Below are 16,996 nucleotides of genomic sequence, written 5' to 3'. Positions count from 1 at the left end.
AGTTCGCAAATTACCTGTGGGATTGGTGGCAGCGTTCCTTTCGGGGTGGAATAAGGATGGTTGTTCTTTGTTGGAGGTGGTGACAGCATTCCTTTTGGGGTGGAATAAGGATTGTTGTTCTTTGTTGGAGGAGGTAGTCATTCTTTTCGATTGGAGTCTATTCTTTTCAATTGGAGTCTTTTTGGGGTGGAATAAGGATGGTGAGGTTCCATGTCTCTCTTTGGGCTTCAGTTTGGAAGACATTTTGTAATTATTCCCTAGGTTTTTACTGAGTTGGAAACCCTTTCTCTAGGGGTTTTTGTGGGCTTGGTTTTTTGTATGCCCTTGTATTCTTTCATTTTTCTGAATGAAAGCAGTTATGTTCTTAAAAAAGGAGAATGAAAAGAGACTAATGCCTAAAGATACAAGATGAAACGAAAAGATCCAAACAAAGAAATAACATATGAACATTGGGCAAAAAGTAAGTGGGAGAGGATTGATGCTTCTGTTTATGCATTGGTTACTAGGCTGTTTTGTAATTATTATATTGGTCTTATTCTTTTCAATTGAAGTCCTTTATGTAGTTAGTGTTTGACTCTTTTTTTAATATTTGTTTTTGTTTGATCTTGTATTCTTTTATTTTTTCGATAAAAGCTAGGTTGCTTAAATAAAACGGTTTTCTGGAAGTGAGTTGTGGTTTTCTTGAATTTGGTAAATTTAGAAGCATTCCTTTATTTATCCTCTAATAGATTTTGGATTTTCCCCTTCCACTTTAATGGAATCGGACTGAGAAAAGTTAATGAGTTCCATTTATTTCAGGGTGCTGGCACTTACATGTTTAGAATTGATGATGAAAGAGTAATCGACGCTACAAGGGCTGGGAGCATTGCTCATCTGATCAACCACTCTTGTGAAGTATGCATTACTTACTCTAGCTATTCATTTATTTTACCTTTTCCCATTTTAACTTGTTAGCGTTCTTTCTCCTTATGAGATGACCCATTAAATTGGGTGTCAGTAGAATTATCTCATATCATAGTGCTTTGTGGGGATGAATGCAAGTAAGCTAAATATTTTCCTTGGATGCTTGGAAGTTGGAAGAGAAACTTAACTCCTGTTTTTCTCTCATGAACTCAGCTATCTTACACAGCAAGTGTTGCTCTTCACAGAGATCTTTAAATAAAAAGAAAAACTCAAATAAGAAAGGGAAGGCTGACGTACTAAGTTTATACCATTGAAGGATGGGATGATTGGGAGCTCTGTAAAGTGCTTAGGCTTCTGCTTTATCTATAAAAACTTTACTGTAAATCTTTCTCCTTTTCAATCAAATGTCACGTTTCTTGCCAAACAACAAACACAACACCTCGTAGTCGATGTAGCTGTTGTACTACTGATAAGGTCATTTATGGAGTTCAGGGACATTAAATATAGTCCAATTCTTAAAACTAAAGATAGTAGATTAAGATCAAATGATGACACTGCCATTGTCACCTGTGATGAACTTCATTCAGACATCGAAATTGTTTATTTTGGAACTGTGAAATAGAATCTTTGACAGCCTGATCACAAAATATGAAAATGAATTTATATACAATAACAGAAAACTAAACTGCAAGTTTGATGTGGAACTCGAGAAAATTATCGTCCTCAATTAAAGGATCTTCTATTCTCGAGTGCAACCTAATTAAGGAGTGAAAACTTGCATTTTCAGTAAGGAAAATTCTTTGTTGGCAGTTTTCCTGTCCCAATAATTTGGTTATGTAATTCAATCTCTCTGTTTTTGTTACTCTATTTTCATCTTTTTCCTCTTCTAAACAAGAAATTCTCATTGATTATTCACAATAATATTTCCTTTATGCAGCCAAATTGCTACTCCAGAGTTATAAGTGTCAATGGAGATGAGCACATAATAATATTTGCAAAGAGGGACATTAAGCGATGGGAAGAACTTACATATGATTATAGGTTCTGCTCATTCTGGATGATTACATCTTATTTTATGCAGTCTGTAGATGCTGATATTTCATTCTGCATTCAGGTTTTTTTCCATTGATGAACAACTAGCTTGTTATTGCGGGTATCCTAGATGTCGGGGTGTAGTCAATGATATGGACGAAGAAGAACGAGTTTCAAAGCTACATGTATCTCGAACAGATTTAGTAGATTGGAAAGGGGAATGAAACAGGTCAGCAAAACGGGGATTGTTTTTATTGTCTACTGTCTTACTTTTTAATGTTTAAATTGCTCGATCAAGTAGATATAGAGTTAAGTAGCCAAATTGCATTCGTTTTCCACATTTTGTTGTCTTAAAAACTATGGTCTGTCATATGAAACAGGTTCTAAATCATTTAGCTATTGGTAATTAAATTGATTTCTACATACGAAAAGAAAATTTTGCATTCTCACTCGCACGATTTTGTTTCGTTGACACGTGGTTGCTGATGATTCTCTTTTTTTCTCATGGGCAGAACTGTCATGTAAAGTTTGCCATTGGCAGCTCACCTCCGGCAAATTTTCGAATGACATTTGCCATTCTTGCGACACGCACTGGAAGTCGGGATTCAAGTTCTGGATTCACAAGTCAGTGATGTCGAATCAGGCAATTCTTTATTAAAAAATTCACCCATTTTTTTTAAAAATCCCATATTTACTAATTGTACGAGCCGAACTTATGAGAAATATCGAGATTAGCAGTTGCGAATTTAGAATATTAGCAGCATCATAGGAAAGCTTATTCTTAGTCTGGTTGAGAGAGATGGGTCCATTGCCGTTGGTTTGGTAGATTTGCCATTAGTTGGGTATCAAGTACTTCCATTGTTAACCATTGATCTCCTGTACAGTATATTCTGAAAGTAATTGAAAATAATTGTTCCAAAGCTTCTTGTTATTTATCCCTTTTTCCCACCATTTTCCACATATTTACCATGTGCACTGAGCAAAAACATAGAAATAGTTTGGACTTTTCTTGTGATGGCTATTCCAATTAGACTTCTGACTAAATAATTGTTTGAACTTTCAATCCATGGACTAATTACTTGGTTAATTTCCCTTTTTATTTTGCTTACTAGACAATACTTCTGGTTTTATCGTAAATATCGAATGGTATGAATACTTGGGTTGGTATCGAGAGCGATATCAAAAGATCTGGATCCGTTTTCGATACTCTAAAATGTCTATTTTAGTTCATAAACATTATTTGCTGCTATTTTATAGATGTGACTTTGAAAAAGTGTTATGGATATGGACATGAGTATTAGATGGGGGTGAAAATTGAGTATTAGATGAAATGAAAATTGATTGTAGAATGATAAAAAAGATGAAGATGTGACATGTTAGATAAGATATACCCCCTTTTTTCTTTTCTTTTCTTTTCTCTCTTCCCCCCCCCTTTTAATTCTAATCTTTTAATTTCCACATTTCTTTTCTGATAGTGCAAATAACTTGGATTGGAGATAAATATTTATAGTTACAAAAGCATTGTATGTATCTTTAGGAAGGAAAAAAACAATTGTAAATCCAAGAGTGACCCACAATTGAAAACTTAAACCTCACTTAATATTTGAAACTAAGAACTAAAACAGAAATTCCTTTCTCTTCACTCTGATATTGATTCAATGTTTGTTAGTATGATTGAGTCAAGATTAAGGGAATAACCATATCTTTCACCATCAATATGAATTGAAGCAAGTGAAATCCTTTGGTTAGCTTGGTCTTCAAGAGTGCCTAAAAGGCTCTACACTTTGAATGTTAGAGTAATTGCAACGAGTTCCATTTTTGGACTAATAATTAAATGTATAGCTACATTTTAAAATAATTATAAATATAGTAATATCTATCATTGATAGATTTTGAAAACTGAATCTAAATTATATTATATCTTCAAATTCTTTGATATTGTGCTATATATGCCAATATGTTGAACTTGATTGCTATATCTGTAACTGTCCTCTGATGTTAACATATCTTGGCCCAATAGGTGGAACCCGAGAGAGAATAGGATTTGAGAGAAAAGTAATATTAGGTTGAATTGCACTGTTGAGCTAACTTTGCAACTAATACCCACCCCCATAATTGAAGATTCTCTTTTGCTAATCTGTCTTTCAAAGTACCAAACTTTTGGAGTAGGTCTTGTTTTGTTCCACATGTAAATCATTCTATCTTGCTTCTAAAGCCAGCTTTTGATAACATAACAACATACCCTTAATTACAACACAACCTTATAATCATTTGCTTCTCAACATTCTTCTTTTAATCACTTCTACTTTTCCCTTCTCCAAAACATGAGAGCCATTGCAAAATTCGCCGCTCTTCCTTTCTTCTCGGGTTGTGCTTCTCGCTCTAGTGTCGCTACGAGCACCTCGATTTCCATGGCTCAAATACGAGACCTTAAAGGAGGTTCAGAAGTAAACCCAAGTGTAGCAAGTAGGATCAATGATTTTCTTTCCATTTTTCTTGTTTCCAAGTTTCTCTCTTTTTTCCCCCCTCAATAAAACAGTTTTGGGTTATTTATTTACTTTTATTTACTTTTTTAGGAAGAGAAGAAAGTGAAAATAGAACTTCTGAAGTGAAAATGAAAAACCCTTCTGGTTTCTTATTTGTTCTGCCTAACATATCAAATGGAGTTCATAAGTTGGTTAGAAGCCTCAAAACTTTCTCCCAATTATTTGGTAAGTAGTAATTTTATTTTGTTTCCATAATTACATATTTGTTTGAATTATAATTTCTTTCATTAATTATCTTGAATTTATTATGGCTTCTGAACAATTATATGATTTGTCTTGAAATAAACATGGTATAATGTGCTTCTCCATTCATAATGCAATATGATATTATATGATAATTGCAAGTTTATAATAATACTTGAGAGTTTAGAATAATACTTCCAAAGAATAGAGAAATTCCATCATTTGGCCATTCTAAAAATTTCTTATCTAATGGCTCAAAATTTTCAATTATACTTTCAAAGAGTTACAATTTATTTATTTTTTTTAAAAAATAAAATATCTCCACTAAAAAAATATTTTTGAAATTGAATAATAGTGACTTTTTTTTTTGTTCACTAATAATGATCTGACATTTTAAGAATTATGTTCCTATTATGTAAACTTTTTTAAAGTTAAAAAACATCCACCTTATCCAACTTAAATTTTAAAACTCAACCAATTCTAGGTAATAATAATAAGGGTAAATATTAATTTATACTTTGAACTCTTGTATCAATTTAAATCCTGAATTTTGGGATTCTTATCAATTTATACCTCAAATTAATAATTGTATTAATTTAATCCAAAACTTTTATAAGTAATTTAAACGGTGAACTTTCATAAATATATCAATTTACACCTTCATATTTAGTTTAGAAAATGTCATTCTAAACATTTAATTTTTTTTTTTTCAAATAAACTTATAAACAAGTATAAGTGAATCAATTTAGAATATTCATTAGGAATGTATTTGAAAATCATCAATGCATAAATTCTTATATGCGTGTTGACTTCTACAAATATCAACTTAACAAAAATTGAGGATTATAATTTGAATGGACAATTTTCAAATAAATCTTAATTAAGAGTCTAAATTGATTCACTTATGTAAATTTAGATATTTAATTGATAAAATTATAAGTCTCACAGCTATTTATCCAAATATATCATAATGGAAGGTTTAAATTGATACACTTGTGAAAATTCAGGGTTTAAATTGATACAATTGTTAGTTTATGGTTTAAATTGATATAATCTCCAAAATTCAGGGTTTAAATTGATACCATTGTTATTTTAGGGTTTAAACGGATGCAATCCACAAAATTGAAGGATATAACATTTGCCATAATAATAATAATAATAATAATAATAATAATAATAATAATTAACCACCTACTCTATATAGTATTCTTCTAAGAACATTTGATTTTTCACTCAATAAAACAAATACTCTCTCAATGCAACACTTCTTCATCTGTTAATCTTTCTTCATTCTTGCCATCTTCACTTACTTTTTGATTTTAATATGAATCCATCCTTCTCCAAATGAATTGTAATATTTTTCTTCTTTTGACATAATTAGCTTAAGTGTTTTATATATATAATTTGAAGAGAGATTGTATAGGTCCATTTGGTAACTGTTTTGTTTTGTTTTTAATTTTTGATAATTATGCTTAGTGAATAATACTTTCACTTATGAGTTTCTTTGTTTTGTTATCTATTTTCCAATAATTTTCAAAATCTGAGATATTTTTCTGGAGAGAGAATCATTAAATTTTGAAAATTGAAAAAATAGTTTGAAAAATGTATTTTTTTCTTAAAACAAAAAAAATGTTTTTATCCATGGAATTTGATTTCGAATTCAAATGTTTACTTAAAAAGGATAAAAATCAAGAAATGGCAACAGAAAAGCTAGAAAGTAAATAGTTATTAAACATGAATTAGTTTTTTTTGGATCAAGTAGTTATGGTAGATATTTGAATTATCTTTTAAGTAAAAACTTGCTCCTAAAAAATATTTTCTAATTAATATTTCTTACCCAATGCTTTATTGAAAATTTTGATTTTTTTTTTGAGTAAATTGAAATTTATAAAATTTAAGAGTTAAATAAAAAGAATATTTTGTATACTTTACTTAGTGATATATTTAGCTTAAAAAGCATACTAGAAGAGTATGGAGTTCTAGAAAAAAAAGAAAAAGAAAAAAAAGTAGTTGGTCTACCATTTCTTATCTTAATTAAATAACCCTTCCCCCAATTGTGAAAATAAATCCAAATAAATTAAACAAAAATAAGTCACACCCACCAACTAATTTTACCTACCATTACAAAATCCCCTTCAAATAACTGCAAAATAAGAAAAAGAAATACTTCTATGAAGGTAGAAAAAAGAAATACTTTAACCAATCAATATAATTAGGAGACGTACCCATCTTTATGCATCTCTGCCTCATCATTCACAAAAAAAACTAGAATTGAAAAAATTCTTAGGTGTTGTATGAGCTGCACTCGTGTTTGTGCAACTTAGACAATTGTCCAATAAAAAATTGTCATGTGACAATTTATTTTTTTAAAACTAATTTTTTAATTATTTTTAATATGTGAAAGGGAGGGATATGCATGAGATTAGGTACAACTTACCCAAAAGAATTGAAATATTTTAAAAAAGAAATAAACAAAGTTTGCTACATGAAAAATTATGATGGGACAATTCAGTGGGATACGAAAAGATAGGTATTGTCCGATATACACCTAAGTATTTTTCATATAATTTCATATGATTATTATCTACTGCTATTGAAATATGTTCTCATAGATGTGTGTATCTTTATGGCACTGTTTGGGGGCTTAACATGAGATGGTATATCCCCACATCCTATATCATCTCAATGTTTGGAGGCCCATTATCCTATCTCACCGATTTTAATTGTTCGTGGGTCCATTTTCGGAACATGTTACGTATCTCACCGTCATTTTCCTTATGTGTATTGTATATCATCTCAATACTTGAACATACTCGATCATACTCAGTCGTTCATACTTGATCCGAACTCTCTAAACATCAGAACTCCCCACATTTTATATCATCTCAGCATCCCAAATAGTCCATATGTTCTTATTTTCATGGGTCTGTCATTTTCTTTCTTTTTTTTTTATCCATATAATCATATATATTCTTTAAGAAGAAAAGTGGAAAACTGAATTTTGATCTCTCTTGTTAAAAAAAAAACCCTAGTTTTGAGAAAAGATGAAGATCAAATAGATGAAGTGGAAATGGAGATTGGATATCCAACAGATGTGAAGCATGTGACACACATTGGATTGGATGGCTCTACAACTACAAACCCTATTATTATTAACCCTAATAATTGGGATAATAATAATAATAATAATCTCAATAACTTTGTTCCTTCTGAGTTTCTTAATTCTTTTCCTTCCATTTCTTTAAGGCAATTTGAACTTTCAATGGCTGCTCAAGCACAAGCTTCTCTTGTACATACAACATGATTTTATTATTCTTTTTCATTTTCCTTTGTTATTCTTCCTTTTGTTTTTCCCCCCTTCAAAGCTTATACTTTGATGATTTTAAGGATCCTCTTCTCCTTATTAAACAATGGTGACAAGGAGAAAAAAAAAATGATGTTTGTATCATATGTATGGTGGAATTGATGAATTTGTTTATAGCAAATTAAGATCTCATTCTTGCTTGTTTTTTTGTTTTTACCAAAAAAAAAAAAAAACAAAAAAAAACAAATACAAAGGTTCGAATACGAGTACGTATGAGACCAAATTTTGTACGAACATTTTAAATTGATTGAATTTTGTTAGTTGAGTTATCACTATTAAGATTTTAGAAGTATTTTTTTAGGTGTATGCAAATATAGCAACTAGACCTAAAATATTAGTAGATAAAACATAATACAAAGAAATTTGTAGAAATAACAAAATTTAGATCTAACTCTTAGAGTCTATCAGTGATAAACTATGTCACTGAAAGAAGTTTATCAATGATGGAGGCTATCAATGATAAATTTTGCTATTTTTCAATTCTTTTAAAATATTGCAATACACTTAATTATTAACCCTAGAAGTACTACCCATTACAAATACCTCATTTTTTGAAAATATTAATAAGGAATGCTTTTGTTTTAAGTAGCCATTGGGACTTAAATTAAAGTGAAATTGTTATGAAATGTGGTTTTTTACTTTTAAGTTCATACAATTCAAACAAATTAGTGTAGAAATTAAGTGAGGTTACTCATGTATTATTGGCAAATAAAACTATATGCTCTAAGTTAGTCTCAAATGCAATGAAGTCATGTGGATAAAATATGCATATACAACAACACTTGTAAATAATACAAAACTCTTCATTCACTAGACTAATAATAGGTTTTTATGACTCTAAAAAACTGTCATGAAAACTCTGTCGTTGTTGGTTGTTTCCTGACTTTTCAATTTAATCAACAATAAATATTTATTGATATTTATTACCTATCATAACACATTTTCGCTAAGCACTATAATACGAAGACACTCTTGTAAAATATTTGAACATAGTTTAATTAGTTTAAATACAACAATAGATTCGAACTTATCCTTTTCAAGTCCTTAAACTTATCTTTACAATGTTTGATAGTTTTTTTTAGTACAATTGAGGATAGAAAAATTCGAACTACGAACCCCATGGTTACAAACACACTCGAATGTCAATTGAGCTATGCTTAATATTTAAACGGTTGTGAATTCCACTTTAATGCATAACTGTTTTAAAAACCTAAAAATTTGTGTAAAAGATGAAAGGAAATTCAATTTTTGTTCATGTAATTAGGCGTTAATTCCATTTTTACTCCATACTATTAAATATGTACCATAACGTTGTTTTAGTTATATTCAACTTTGTTGTCTAAGGTTTAATTTGGTTAAATTGAAATTTTTTTAAAATTTTTTATTTATTCTTCGGGTAATTGTTTTAAATCAAAGAACTGTTGATAGTGACATTTTATTATATTTAAAAATAAGCTGATTCATTTTTATGTATTTGAAACTGAAAATTTCCATAAAATCTATTTATTCTTATAGTTTACTTTTTCTCATCAATTATTCAACGAAAACTAATACATTTTAAAATGCGATATATAATCAATTATCAAACACATGTAAACAATTATTAATTTTATAGATGAACAAAAATCATGGCAGGTAGCTTCTGTTCAATGCTTTATTCAATGAAAATTACTGATAACTACTAAAATAAGTATTTGTGTAATGCAATTTTGAAATAAAAACAAAATATTTTAAAAACATAGAGAGAGAGAAAAAAAAAAAAAACAATAATTTCTATCAAAGAATGCCAATATCCTAAGTTTCCAAAATTTTAAAAATTAAAGTTTTCATGTCAACAAGAGTATTCTATAAGAAATAAATCAAGGAAATTAGAGAAATTTGTAAAAATAATATGAATCAGTAAATTGAACCAAAAAAAAGAAAAGAAAAGAGATACGTGGTTCAGAAAAAAAATTAAAATGATATGATAATGATGAAATTATTGGTTGAACTAAAAAAAAAAAAGATTTCCACACATGAACTTGATTGAAATAAAATGATATGATATTAAAAAAAGTAACATTAGTAATTTAATTATAATGATTTAATATTAAAGATTATAATACATGTCTCTTTTATTTTATTATCTTGATTTTTTTAATTCAATCAACCATATAAAAAAATTCGAACTTCTAACATCTTAGTCGAGGATTTGAGACGTATCTCAATAATGAATGAATATGTGAACAATCTATAAAAGTGAGATTTTCTTTTCTTTGATAATATATGAAACGGATGAATAGAATTTCAAATTTCGAAATTGACAGTACAAATTTGATATCAATTGAAACAACGAGAAACTAGGAGTGTTTAAATAACTCAACAACCCGAACAACCCGGACTACCCAACCCAAAATGTAAGAGTTGGGTTGGGTTAGTTTTGTTCTTGGGTTGTGTTGGGTTGAATTCTTCTATTTTTATTGGATTGGGTTGGGTTGTGGGTTGGCTAAAAAAAATTTGGGTGACCTAATCCAACCCGAATTTTGTATATATATATATATTCCTTTTTATTTAAAGTTTGATTTCTTTGTATTGATTAATTTTTGATTTTTTAATATTTTTCTTTTAAATTATTATGATATTTGTTTTTGTTTAAAGTTTACAATAAATATCATAGATATTTGGTATTTAACATATTAATTTTATGAGATTTTAGTTATTAGTCATGTGTTATATATAAATTTACATATTTTTTATTAAAAAAAAAAGTTATAACCCGACAACCCAATCCTACCCAACCTGATTTTTAAGGGTTAGGTTGAGTTGGGTTGGAAACTTTATTTGGGTCATTTGGGTTGCCAATCAAATCAATCCGAATTTTCAGGTTGATTCAAAAAATATACTCAACCCAATCCAATCCAACCATGTACATCCGAGAAACTTTAGGGTTATAGTAATTATTGCTTTAAGCATTCATTTACCTTTCACCACACAACTTGATTTTGAAGCCGCCCACATCTCTTGGCGTAACCTTCAAACCATATTAATGTTTTTCTCTTCCATTTCCATATTTAAAGTTTAAACCCTTTCCATTGATATCACATCTCAAATGGCTATTCTCTCTAACTTCTTAAACTCGACATCTCCGTTGCAATCCGCTACCACCACCACCACCACCATCGAATCCTTAGAATCGTCTATCCACGATGTTGTGAAACTCTACGAAAGACGTAAAAAATGGCGATCTCTATTCGTCGCCCCAAATACAAATAGTATCGACACATTTTCGTCATGGAGAGTCCATTTAATCACCTTACTCGAATCCACTCCCGCTCATGTCATCACCATTGTTCTCCTCGTAATGGACCTTATCATCACCGTTCTCGAACTTTCGTCGTCGTTAATATCTTGTGGATCACACGGGAAAGAAGAAGAAAAAATGTTGTACTTCCATTGGGTGAGCATTGCCATCTTGAGCTTTCTCTCCGCAAAGACGACAGCTCTGATGGTGGGGTTGGGCTGCTCGTTCTTTAGACGGTCAGGTTGCGTCGTGGATGGTGTGGTAGCGGTCGTGGCGTTGGTTTTGGAGGTGGCGGCGGAGAGGAAAGGCGGCGGAGTGATAATGATGGCAAGCTTGTGGAGGCTTGTGAGGGTGGTGGAGAGTGCTTTTGAGCTAAGTGATGATGCCATTGAAGTGAAGATTGAAGAAATAGTTTGGGAGTTAGAGAGAATGAAAGAAGAAATAAGAAGACAGAAAGAGAAGGATGAACTGATGGAGATGCTTTAAGGAAAGAGTTTGAATCATTTGCAAAACTATAATTCTTAGTAACCTTTAAGTTTGGTTCTTCATATGCCTTATATAGCCAATATTTTGTTTGTAAATTATAATTTTATTTATTGTAATATATTGTTGGAAAAAGTTGGGTTGTTTTTAAATATAGAAAAATAAATCAAAATATTTAAAAAATATAGTAAAATTTTAGAACTATAGATATTGATAGACTTCTATCAATGTCGACCAGTGATATTGATAGACACTAGAAGTCTATCAGTATTTATCAATATCTATCAGTATCTATCACTGATAGTTCTAAAATTTTTCTATATCTTGTAAATATTTTCAACAGTTTTACTATTTAAAATGATTTCTCGGAAAAGTTCCATTTATTTGATCATAAACTTTTGAGTTGGTATGAAACTAATATACATTATATCAATTTAAACTTTATACTTTCAATTCATGAATGAATAATTTAGGGCACGTTGTTGGAGTTTTGTTTTAAGATGGTTAGTGCATAACTTTTACCTGTTTAAATTTTCACAAATTCATAAGATCACTTCCTTAAGTACAATAGAATTAAATTCACAGATACAATAATGTCATTTTATCTTACTTAATTTCTCTATTTATTTTAGAAAAAATAATTACATGATAATTTTTGTTGCACCCTTGGTATGATTTTAGGGAAGAATAATTTTAATTAGGTGATTTTTAGAATATTTTAAATGAAATCAAATGTGTTCGCATGACATTTTAACAAGGAAATTTAATTCATGAATATGAATTTGAATTGTATTGATTTATAATATGTGGATATGGTGATACAATTTCTAATATTTATTGGTTGATTCTTTTGCTTGAACGTATGCTTCACTTGAGGGTTACTAAAAAGTTTGTTCTCACGGTCAAAATTTTAATTTTTCTTAAAAGTCTTCTGGTCTTCAAAGCCTTCTAATCTCAAACTTTTTGATCTTGAAGATTTTTTAACCACTTCAAAAATGTCATGGTCATTCGAAGAGTCTTCGATCTTCAAAGAATTGTAGAGTCATCGGTCTTCAAGGAGTCTTTTGAGCTTCTATGAATCTTTTAAATTGGTTAAATAATTTTTTTCCTCAAAATCAAGAATTTTTTTAAAAAAAAAAGAAGATTCGAGGTGGTTTTATAGCCTTTCTTTTTTGTCTTTTTTTTTTTGTCTTTTTTTTTTTTTTTAAATTAGGCTTATAGTCACAAACACTCGATTTTTTTTTCCAATTTTTTGTAAGTACATTCGAACTCTAGACATTGTGGTTTTTAGTATACTTGAATACCAATTGAACTATGCTCAATTTGATATCAATATTCAGATTTAATCATACCGTATTTCACGCATTATTGAGGGTATTTTCGGAAAAGAGGCAATTTGTTATAGTTTTGAAGATTTGTGTGTTTTGACCATTTTCAAAATGCAACCTAAAATATTGCTATGTTTTACTATTTCCTATTCATTTGGATTTGGGTTTAGACAATTTTGGGCTAAATCATATTCAATACTAATAGACTTACTTGAAAAGTTTAAACAATTAATCTATTTATATTTCATAAATAGCCTAAACTTGAATGATATTTCATAACTAGATTTCTACCGATTTTTCTGGACAAATTTAGTCTTGTAGTACATTCTTACTCTTATCTAATTTTTATAGTATTTTATAATTAAAATATTAAAGAAAATAAAAATAAATTTAATATTAAATAATTAGAAAGTTTTTTTTATTAATAATTAATTATGAAATATATCATCTTTAATGAGTGTTTTCCATTTAAACGTTTCTTATTTTATTCGTTAACAAATAGGTTATATATCTCTAAATCTCAAGAATATGTTATGGTGGTTATGTTCTCAAAATTATCCATCTGCTATGAAACGTCTTTCAGGTGAAAATTGCAACAATTACCATACTTGAAGGATGAATTTTGCAATTTACCATATCATTATTATTATATAATATGAGACATATATTTGCAAAATAACTAAATATATATGGATAGATGTGACAAAGTAAGTGAAATAAATATTTTAATAGAAATGAAACCAAAATTATAATATTGATATATATTATATAACAACTTTAAATCTCTAATTGTTCTAAATATATTTGAAATAAACATTATATATATTAGAAATAGCGTCGTATATATTAAAAATAAACCTAGTATACATATAAAGAAATGTAGATGAAAGCCAAGATTTGGTACTATAATTATGTATTAAATGTATGGAGATTCTAAAATTTAAGTCAAAATTCAAAATTTGTAAAAAGAAAAATTTGTAAATAAAGATCTTCTAAATTTAATGGAAATGAAAATTATTTTGGGTTTTGAAAATTTGGAAAAAAAAAAAAAAACTACTTGCACATGATTTCCATTTTTTTTTAATATTTTTATCTTTTCGTTTTTTTTTTTTAAATGAAGAAAGGCAAAAATTAATGGAATATTAATGACTTTTGGGCGATTTTTATGTAATATTATAACATATTAGACTATTTATAGAGAAAATGGTAAAGTTAAGTTATTCTTGTAATTTGACCTATTTAATTAGGTTATTAAGTGTAGAAAGCCCCCCATGATACAATCTTTTTCCTCATTGAACAACTCCAAAATTTAAAGATTGCTTTAAATGTAATATTTTAAATCCCATAAGTTTTAAAAAGGAAATTATTTTAAATGGTAAAACTGTTGAAAATATTTATAAGATATAGTAAAATTTTAGAACTATCAATGATAGACGCTGATAGATTTCTATCCGTATCTATCAACGTACATGGATAGTTTTAAAATTTTACTATATTTTATAAATAATTTATTTTATTTTTTTTATATTTAAAAATGGCTATTTTAAATGGATTTACCCATTAAACTTAAAAAAAAGTGAATTTCGAAATTTCTCTCTTTAAATTAAAGATTTTAAATTGAATAAGATCTTATTAATCTAGTACAATATTCAACAATTCTGTTGGTGGCAATAAACATAATTAGTGTACATGTGAGTTTATATGTCAATACTACTTACCAATACACTTAATTTATTATAAATTATTGCAAGTAAGAGATCGTATCTCTGACTAATTAACGTGATTAGGGTGCATGTCAATACTACTTACAAGTACATTTAATTTACTATAAATTAATGCAAGTAAGAGCATAGTTAGTGTACATGTCTATATCAATACTACTTGTAGATACACCTAATTTGCGATAAATCATTGTACGTTTAGATTAAACCTTTGACTGGTTAAGATGGTTAATGTGCATGTCAATACCACTTACAAGTATATTTAATTTGTTGTTAGCATAGTTAGTGGACATCTTAGTACTACTTAACAGGAGTGTTAAAAAAACTCGATAACCTGAAAAAACCGATCAACTCAAGCCAACTATACGATTTGAATTGTGTTCAAATAAATGAAAATTTTATGGATTTGAATTAGTTCATGGATTTTCCTAATATAATTTAAACCAATCCGATCCAACTTGAATTTATTATTAACTTAAAAAAATATATTTTCCTCTCGCTGGTAAAACTAAATAAGTATATCGATTTTAATTTTATTTAATTTCAATATTTTTTGAATAATTTATTTACATTTTTGCTTTTTTTAATAAAATTTTTAAAAAATAATCCGATTAAGTGAATTAATCAACCAAATATTTAGATTAGATTGATTGAAAAAATTTACAAGTTAAGATCTAAAAAAATTTCAATCCAACTCAACTCATGAACACACGCTGCTACTCGGGGGTGCACTTAATTTGCAGAAGAAAAAATGGAAGAAAATCATTTTCGTATTTATTTAGGCATACCAAAGGGAAAGAAAGAAAAATCAGAAATTAAAAATGGGAGTGCTCGAAACTATAGAAGGCGAAAAATCCAGAAGGCGCTTAGAACCAATCCAGGGCTTCACAATCACAACCGAGTCAAAAATTTTGCTCTCCCCATTTTGAATCCCCAAAATTCTCAAATAGTATTTAATTCCCGACACCACCTGCCTCTCCGCCGCAATCACCGCCGCGAACTTCACCTTTCCTCCGCCGCCTCCCATCCGATGATTGTACTCCTCCACGCTGAATCTTCCTAATCGCTGTACCTCCTCATTCCTCTTCACGTCTTTGATCTCCATCCTTCCGCCTACTCTTCCGCCGTAACCTTCCGCCACCACGGCCGCCGCCACCAAAGCCACCGCCACGGCGGCCATAACAGATAATTTTGTTTTCCCCATTATTGGATGGTTTTCTTTTTGTTTGCGGAATTGAGGGATGGGGAGCGGAGAGTTGATATAGTGAAGAAGATGGGGGTTGTTTGGACACGCGAATAAGAAAGCCAGGTGTGGGGATAGCGGTGTGCCGCGTCTTTTCTGGACAAACCTCAATCCAGACAAAAATTTATCGGAATGGATCTTCCTCTTGGTTTTGTTTTTTTTTTTTCCATATATTTTTTAAGGAGATTTTTAAAAATAAAACAATACGGAAACTATTTATATAAAATAATAAAATTTTAATTCTATTCGATAGAGTTTGATAAAATTGATCTAATTGATAGATTAGTTGATAGAAGTTTATTAATATCTATAAATATTTTCTTACTATTTTTTTTAAAAATAATTTGACATTTTTTTCTATTCTTAGATTTTTTTATTGTTACATTTAATTTTTAAATTAAAAAAAAACCAATCCCTACCCTTATAGGATTCTATAAAGAATTCAACTAATTATTTTATCATTTTTAAATTATTTTAAATTTCTTGAAGTTGATATTAAGTCTAAATTATTGGCTAATGTAGTCTAACTAATTACTTGTTATAATACGATGCAAAAGAATTTGTAGATATAATAATATTTAGATACAATTTTTAATATCTATCCATGATAAAATCTATGACTAATAAATTTTACTTTATTTATAACTCTTTAGAAATATTGTAACATAGTACTTAATTAATTATTAATCAGAAAGGTATTATCCATTGCAATTATCCATTTGTAAGATTATAAGTTTAATTCATAAACTTTTAAGTAGGTGCATATTTGTGTCTTAATAAATTTTTGAAAAAAAGATAACTTTTTGGTCCTAGATTTTGTATCTAGTGTACATGTTTTGATCTAAAACCTTAGAAATCAAATATAAAATGTATACTATTTTAAAACCTTAGAAACCAAATATAAAAAAAATTA

At 28.9% G+C, this 16,996-nt stretch overlaps 4 protein-coding genes across 7 annotated transcripts in view; 3 read left to right on the top strand and 1 right to left on the bottom strand.

Annotated features, from left to right (window-relative positions):
• The window catches only part of LOC120075405 (histone-lysine N-methyltransferase ATX2-like), a 31,025-nt gene extending 28,170 nt beyond the window's left edge, over nt 1–2,855 (top strand). For 3 of the 4 annotated variants that reach the window (XR_016529358.1, XM_039028778.2, XM_039028780.2), the window contains 4 exons: nt 799–894; nt 1,841–1,944; nt 2,018–2,164; nt 2,448–2,855. Coding sequence is in view for 2 of the 4 variants with exons in the window: in XM_039028778.2 (XP_038884706.1) it covers nt 799–894; nt 1,841–1,944; nt 2,018–2,159 (342 nt within the window). In the remaining 2 variants the exon portion in view is untranslated. Of the gene's footprint in view, nt 1–798; nt 895–1,840; nt 1,948–2,017; nt 2,165–2,447 lie in introns of all 4 variants that reach the window. The other variant, XR_016529357.1, reaches the window with a different exon arrangement.
• A 1,279-nt stretch (nt 2,856–4,134) lies between these two features.
• Nucleotides 4,135–8,149, top strand: LOC120076677 (uncharacterized). Its single transcript, XM_039030570.2, has 3 exons — nt 4,135–4,401; nt 4,512–4,646; nt 7,697–8,149. The coding sequence occupies exons 1-3, from the start codon at nt 4,260–4,262 to the stop codon at nt 7,966–7,968; spliced, it is 549 nt and encodes a 182-aa protein (XP_038886498.1). The 5' UTR covers nt 4,135–4,259; the 3' UTR covers nt 7,969–8,149.
• A 2,656-nt stretch (nt 8,150–10,805) lies between these two features.
• Nucleotides 10,806–11,943, top strand: LOC120076714 (voltage-gated hydrogen channel-like protein). The gene has a single exon (XM_039030610.2). The coding sequence runs from the start codon at nt 11,117–11,119 to the stop codon at nt 11,792–11,794; it is 678 nt and encodes a 225-aa protein (XP_038886538.1). The 5' UTR covers nt 10,806–11,116; the 3' UTR covers nt 11,795–11,943.
• Nucleotides 11,944–15,592: 3,649 nt separating this feature from the next.
• On the bottom strand, nt 15,593–16,242 carry CYS2 (PHYTOCYSTATIN 2). The gene has a single exon (XM_039030388.2). It carries the CDS (start codon nt 16,042–16,044, stop codon nt 15,649–15,651), a length of 396 nt encoding a protein of 131 aa, XP_038886316.1. The 5' UTR covers nt 16,045–16,242; the 3' UTR covers nt 15,593–15,648.
• Between the last annotated feature and the right edge of the window lie 754 nt (nt 16,243–16,996).

This window comes from Benincasa hispida, chromosome 4 (assembly GCF_027475165.1).
Source record: "Benincasa hispida cultivar pf3 chromosome 4, pf3_genome.v1.1, whole genome shotgun sequence".
Taxonomy (NCBI): Eukaryota; Viridiplantae; Streptophyta; class Magnoliopsida; order Cucurbitales; family Cucurbitaceae; genus Benincasa; species Benincasa hispida.
The sequence above is the reverse complement of the archived record's forward strand: the minus strand, read 5'-3'. Positions and strand labels throughout refer to the sequence as shown.

Bases quoted from the DNA above. Each gene is read 5' to 3' on its own strand.
- LOC120076677 (XM_039030570.2), top strand. From the start codon at position 4,260: ATGAGAGCCATTGCAAAATTCGCCGCTCTTCCTTTCTTCTCGGGTTGT. The intron at 4,402-4,511 runs GTAGGATCAATG...TTACTTTTTTAG, and splicing joins AGTAAACCCAAGTGTAGCAA to GAAGAGAAGAAAGTGAAAAT. The intron at 4,647-7,696 runs GTAAGTAGTAAT...AAAAAACCCTAG, and splicing joins AACTTTCTCCCAATTATTTG to TTTTGAGAAAAGATGAAGAT.
- LOC120076714 (XM_039030610.2), top strand. From the start codon at position 11,117: ATGGCTATTCTCTCTAACTTCTTAAACTCGACATCTCCGTTGCAATCC.
- CYS2 (XM_039030388.2), bottom strand. From the start codon at position 16,044: ATGGGGAAAACAAAATTATCTGTTATGGCCGCCGTGGCGGTGGCTTTG.